The 6,899-nt window shown below is 43.7% G+C and overlaps 1 protein-coding gene across 1 annotated transcript; it reads left to right on the top strand.

Annotated features, from left to right (window-relative positions):
* The first annotated feature begins 4,469 nt into the window (after positions 1-4,469).
* LOC119651501 (FAD-dependent oxidoreductase domain-containing protein 1-like) lies at positions 4,470-6,192 on the top strand. The gene is made up of 4 exons (XM_038055119.1): positions 4,470-4,842; positions 4,898-5,201; positions 5,263-5,572; positions 5,635-6,192. The coding sequence occupies exons 1-4, from the start codon at positions 4,558-4,560 to the stop codon at positions 6,134-6,136; spliced, it is 1,401 nt and encodes a 466-aa protein (XP_037911047.1). The 5' UTR covers positions 4,470-4,557; the 3' UTR covers positions 6,137-6,192.
* Positions 6,193-6,899: the final 707 nt, after the last annotated feature.

Genomic DNA, 6,899 nt, shown 5'->3' with positions numbered 1-6,899 from the left:
AGCTGTGCGTTCCGAGGATTTCGGGCCGGGCACATGCTCAGGTTGATGTTGTGCCATATCTACGCCGCAGTGTTCATGCTCGGCACTAAGTGTCATGTCGCTCAGACTGCTGCAGTTGAATTGCACTAGAGCAACGGCCGTCATGCGTGATTTCGGACAATATATTTGCGAACATAGCATTAGTGTCGCAGGAGCCTTGGGTAGACAATGGCTGGTTCAGGAGTTTGCTTGCAGACATGAAGCCAACGCGGCCGTGGTCATGAACGATATGCATCTAGATTGTATCTTTGTTGAAAGTCTCACTAATGAGTCGGCTTGTGTATCTCAATCACGGGGCCTTTGGGGCGGAGTTTTTAGTTTTTTGTACTCCTCGCCTACAGACGGCTTGGAGCAGTATATCGCGTACCTAGATGAGTTTATCCTGCGAATGGATGTCAATGCGGTCTGTTCTATGTGGTACAGGATGATCACCCAGTGATATCGTTACATGTGTGAATTTTGTAGTAAAGAGGTTTATCTAGTCGTTGAGATTGTTGGACGGATGCCATATTCGTGACCACATTACCATTGAGGTTGTGCTGGTGAATACGGGAATGAAAGTGATTGCCGATCCGTTGTACGCTGTACGTTCAGGTGTACAGTTGACTTGAGTTCGAGGAGCAGGGTACCTAGTACATGCATTGCAAATGCGTGGTCGGTATCGTGATTGAAACGGAGAAAACGTGGCAATGTTGCTGAAGGGCAACCTTCGTCCTCAGTCTCTAATCAAGTCGAATGGACTCAATTTAAAATAACGGCCAAAAGTGCCATACTTGTTAGTTACAATTGCGCCGCATTGCACTGTACCCGCACCTGATCGACCTGATGAGTTGTGAATCTAAGCAGGAGAGCTGCTAGACCCATATATGTGGGACTTTTCTTTGCATATTCTAGGTGCGGGTCCCCTGTATTGTATGATTTTGTGGGGCAGGGCAGGACTTTACTCTAAGTAGCGCTGTTAGTGTCTTTTCCTGTATGTAGCACAGTCTCCACCGTTTCAGCTCAGATGTAATGAATGTGGAGAAGGTCGAATCACTTATCAGCGCGTTCTGTCGTGGACTTCAGGCTCGAGATGGGTTTTCTCCTGATGGGGCATTGTAGCTTGATAGAGTTTCTCTTCTCGCGGAACTTTGCCTTCAGTCGGGGGTGTGTTCTGTGTGGGGCCAATTCGGAGGGCTAGCTTTATGTCCTCTGTGCCTGTTGAGCGTACTGTGATTTTCAGAATCTAGACGGTGAACTGTATCTTAGCCAGTGCATTGCCAGTAGTAGTACGCATACGCTCGTGCTGCCTTTCGATTGCGGAGGGAGTTTCTCGACGCTACTTCATTTGTAGTATGATGGGGCATAGTGGCCGTGGTGGACAGCCACCAGTTGCACCAGTGTATTTTGTGTTAGTATTATCTTGTGATGCCTTACGTGTTAAATTTTATGCAGGGCGGTAGCTGGCTGAGGTTTCCATGCGGTTCTCCGCACCAGACTAATTCCAGTGAAGCCGTTAGAATGATCTTCCACGTACTCGAGGAGAACAATCAGACCCCACTCTGCAAAAGACTCATCTAAAGTGATCTCTTCGGAGGTTATCTGATACCATCACAACCGGGATGGCTCCCTGAGAGCATATTTGCCGGAGAATTACAGGAGGATGTGCTCTCGGTCCGGTTATTTGCGGTTGACCTCCTTATGGAAGTTGCATTGTGGTTGTGATTGTGTTCACATTGCGGAGGAGCGCCTTCTGGGATCAAGCGTGCAGTTGTCCTGTACATTTTTTTTCAATGTCGCCCGGAGGCTGGTCAATCAAAGAGAAAATGTCTGAAGATTTCTCCATCCTTTTCGCAAGTTTTACAATACGAATTGCAAGATATGCCTTGTCTGGCGGTAATCACCTCTCTGACAAACCCGTTGGTCTGTCCATTCTCCACTATGTTTTTATGGTCGGAAACTCAGAGCAGGATGTAGGATGCAGTTTTGATGGCTGCAGGCGTTAGGCTCTGGTCTTGGATCATGCCCCTGCCATTGAAAAGCCTCAAGTATCCCGAGTAGCTCCGCTTGGAATACACTGGCATACCCTGGACCGTACGACTCGGAAACACTGTGCATCTCTGAGAATACTCCCAATCAGACTCTACAAAAGTAGACTAGATAGACCTCGCAACATATCGTCCATCTCCCACTCTGACTTGGTTGGAAAGTTTACCAAAAAAATCCTGTTGAAGCCTGGTCTGCTGGAAATACTCAGAGAATATTTGGCGATGACGGCTTCACGGTTTCTTACCAGGGCAGAGGCAGAGCCAGGCCAGCCGAGAATCACACCGCCGATCGTGGTTTCCCAGCCATAGAGCTTTTCGACTATTCTCTGTGGTGATGAAGATCAGTTTGGTTAATTTCACCGAAGGCGTAGAAGCTCCGAGTTGTCTTCAAAGTTTCGGAATCATCAACTACAACTTATTGAACGACATATAGTGGAGCGAATCCATGACCCATCCAAGCTCTTCTGCTCCAGATCATTCTACTTTTCAGGGAGTTTAAAGTATCTCTCTCCACATAGAGCCGGTTTCCAACTATCCTCTCTGGGCGATTGGTTCATGACATATATATTCATGACATATCGAACTGTCCACAAGTTCAGTATTCGCCTTATGAACCGCTTCAGTCACCTTCGGCCTTTATTCAACATTGGACACTTCTCCATAGTTATCTACTTGGCCAACCAATTATTGACATTTAAGGGTTGGCGCAGGCTTTCGACCTTGTGCTCTGCATGGAACCAGTCACTGCATTTACTTCAGCGATATAGGTACTTTGCGGTAGTACTCCCTTGGTATGCTTCAATTTTCTTAAACCATACCTGGATGATTAAAGCTTACTTCGTATTAGAGGACGAATGCGACACCAAAATATCTCACAACACCAGCATTCTCCAAATATATCGCAAAAAAATTACCGCTTTGACAATTTCATTTTGATCATGCGCACTTCTTCCCTTGTAGAGTAGAGGTGATTGTATGTGACGATGCCGATTTTCGTATGCAAGGCTACGCGAGTCTTGCACTCTGAAATCGTCGAGGACTTCAGCTGTAAGCCTTTAACGGTGCGCATTGCATCCTCGAGCACAATTTGGCTACTTTTGAATCAGAGTGGGGCCAGCAAGGGTTGATGAGCCTTGGAACTATCTAGCATTTCATCTACCAACGAGTTTCTCACCAGGAAGATTTGTGGAGGCGTTGGTCAAACTAGAGGGGTATCACTTGATTCGTCTGGTTAGTAAACAATCCTTTGACTTTAGCAACTTTGCTATATGGATCAAACTTTGTCTCGGTTCCGGGCCTATTGATCCTCTATAGAATCAACAAGCAAAAGATCAATCAAATCTAGGTTCTCTAGGAGCTCATCGGAAGTGGCCTAGGAAATGAAGCTTTTCTGAAGGTTATCTACCTTCTACCCTTCTACTGGAAGGTTTTCCAGTCGGTTTTTTGTCGGAAAAGGTACTTTCTTATTTATGATTGTCCTCCTTTGAGAGGGCCCACTATGTTTGCCTAGCACAATGTGGTCCCGTACACCTTTGTAGGTACCGTTCCAAGCTTTACCCATGCCTCCCCTTTTTTAAAGCTTTCCTGTAGTTCTGTAATTTTTGCACAAATTTCAATGCCAACCGAATTATTGGATGTTTCGGTGTTAATGAACCAGGGTACCATCCTACTCCTCATAAATCCTGACCCTATGTTTTGTGTCAGAATTGAGTTAACCTAATTGATTTCGCCAGCTCGCGGTGGGGTACCACTTGGAAGATAGATGCCGAACGTTCAGATTAATCTTATCAGTCATTTCGTAATAGTGCTCAAAGTTGTTTATTGCATTTTCTGGGGATGCCACGCTGTGTACGTCACGCCCCTTCACTTACGAGATTTAGAGTCGTAATCCCTTCGTTATCTCATTGGATTTCATGGTGACTTTAGCATACTAGTAAAGATAGTCTATGGATCGGTGTTCTCTAAAAAGAATCTTTAATTGGGGTGCCATTTCACAGTAAAATATAAAAAGAAGTTCAGGCAGGGTAATCTTCCAAAAGCTCATTCCCATATTGTCTGCCACTTTCCCAGGCATCATTCTGGCGCTAATGCTGTTCAGAATTGCAATTGTTATCAATTAGCAACTTTTTTTAAATAACTTTCTAATTAAATGAGACAATCTGTAAAGACAACAAATGGAAGGTTCAAGTAGATAACCTAGTCTTAGATAAGAGTCTCTTACTTGGCTTACGGCGAAATATTTGTCAGTGTTTGAAGCTGTCAATGGGATTGCTTACACTATTTATATACGGAGTATCTCGGAATGCAACACTTAGTATTACAGCCAGATGCAATTATGAGATTGTTATCAATCTCCTAGGAAGGTTCCCAGTATCTATCAAAGCAATACTGAAATACTAGATAAGGATCAACAAAATTCCAGTGGCTCATTGTCTACGTCGTTTAGTATTAAATAAAATTGCAACGATACAGTCGCCAGATTACCCCAGAAATGTTACTCTCGCGAAGTTGGAAGACCCACGTCTTCCATCGGTATCAGCTATTCTTTTCGCTTCCTCGGTATTTCAGCTCTAGAAAAATCGTGAACCCTGATCACCAAACGAAGCCTTATCGCGATACCTGTGACCAATTTAAATCTTCCGCTCCGAGGGAACTCCCTTCACGATGTGATGTGGTCATTATTGGAGGAGGTGGGATGGGATCGTCAGCAGCATATTTTCTAAAAAAGAAAGCTGGAAAGAGCCTCGATGTGGTTGTGATTGAAAAGGATTGCACGGTGAGCTAACAGTTAGGTAATAGTGATTTCCCTAGTTCAAAATTTTTCAATCCAGTATAGGAAAGCTTCAACGGCTTTATCTTCTGGATGCATACGACAACAGTTCACCATTCCACAAAATATCATGATGTCTCGCTTCACTGTGGAATTTCTACGCTTATTTAAAAAGGATATTGATCCTGATATTGACCCCAACCTCACATGCAATGGGGTTCTAACTTTAACCAATGAAGAGGGTGCCGAGAATATGAAGAAATGCGCTGGTCTCCAGAAAGAACTTGGAGTTAATGTTGAACTTCTAACGGCGGACGCTCTGAAAAGCAAGTTTCCGTGGATCAGAACTGATGCAGTTGCATTGGGTAAGGAACTAGTTTTCTGGATCCTATCCGAATATGACTAATTTTTATCTTAAATCCGAAGCGGCGTTCGGTTGTGTGAACGAAGGCTGGTTTGATCCCTGGGCTTTGATGATGGGACTTCGAAGAAAAGCTCAGAGCCTTGGAGCTCGATATGTAGAGGGCGAAGTCACTGATTTCATCTTCAAGTCAACTGGTGGAGAGTATGATGCTATTGACGAAGTAGTTTTTAGGACTGCTGACAGTAAGCAACACGGGATAAAATTTAATCAATGTATACTGGCAGCTGGTGCATACTCAGGTGACATTGCAAGGAAGGCAGCTATTGGAACAAAATCGGGACTTTTGAGCGCACCATTGTCGATTGAACCACGGTAAATCATTTATTCTAACCAGGAGTAATCCTTTTTCTAACCCTTTTCATGTCCTTCCATAGCAAAAGATATGTCTACGTGATTAAGTCCCAAGGAGATAACATCCCGCCTCTGACAGCACCCCTAGTAATAGATACCTCGAAAGCCTATTTTCGTCGAGATGGCACGGCTGGTAATTTTATTTGCGGACGATCTCCTCCAAAGGATAACGAACCATCAACTGACAATCTAGACGTGGACATGGATTTCTTTGAAACGAATATTTGGCCTCAATTGGCATACCGCATTCCGGCATTTGAGTCTTTGAAAGTTGTTGGTTCCTGGGCTGGATTCTACGAGTTTAATAAATTCGATTGCAATGGGGTTCTGGGAAAACATCCAGCTTATGACAACTTTTATATCATGGCAGGATATAGTGGTCACGGGATACAGAAAATACCAGCGGTTGGACGGGGTATTGCTGAGTTGATTGTGGATGGTGGATTTAAGACGATTGATTTGAGCTTGTTGGGTTTTGATCGGGTGGTAGAGAATAAGCCACTAGTTGAGTTGGCATTAGTGTAGGATAAAATTTGTTAATATTATTTTTAAGACAATATAAATACTTACATCTTTAAGGACACCTAGCTTTCATCATTATGAAAGTGGACAAAGGCTACATCTGTGCAATTACCTCTGGATATTAAGTTCCACACCATGGATTTTTTTGGCAGGTCGGTGTCAGTCCTCTTTCTCTCCTCCATTTGGAAGCCAAAAGGACATTACAATGTCAATTTTTTTGCATGATGTCAGACGACGTTGTCAAGTGGGAATAGCTATTTTCTGTTTGGGAAATTTTTTTCGCGAAAAACTATTCACAAATTTAATCACCCATGAAACTTGAGTTGTATCTAATTACTGGTATATCCGAGAAAGCTCTCAATGTCTGTTCCTACTACTCCATGGCACCATTCGAATGGCACTGGCTTATGTCGTGATGAAGGGGGTTCAACTAGCCGGAAACTATCTAGCTTCGCTTCATCAAGGATAAGGCACATTCGGTTATAGGGTCCGTCAACTTTTTTCTTGGCATCAAGTTGTACACTCGATGCGGTACCTGTGGAAGACAACCTTTAATTATCCCTTCTATTACGGGGGCCTTAGTATTGACATCGTTGCCATCATTCAAGTTAAGGTGATGCAGATTACCTACGACACATTTCTGGTTGAGATTGCTCCTATCCCAAAGCCGGTATTAGTCTTTTCCTTTTTTAACCCAAGCCATCAGATTCCCGATTATGTACCTGCTCTGATTCATACTCCATATTAAATACTGAATGTAGGGCAA

This window comes from Hermetia illucens, chromosome 3, assembly GCF_905115235.1.
Source record: "Hermetia illucens chromosome 3, iHerIll2.2.curated.20191125, whole genome shotgun sequence".
In the NCBI taxonomy this organism is placed as follows: Eukaryota; Metazoa; Arthropoda; class Insecta; order Diptera; family Stratiomyidae; genus Hermetia; species Hermetia illucens.
The sequence above is the reverse complement of the archived record's forward strand: the minus strand, read 5'-3'. Positions and strand labels throughout refer to the sequence as shown.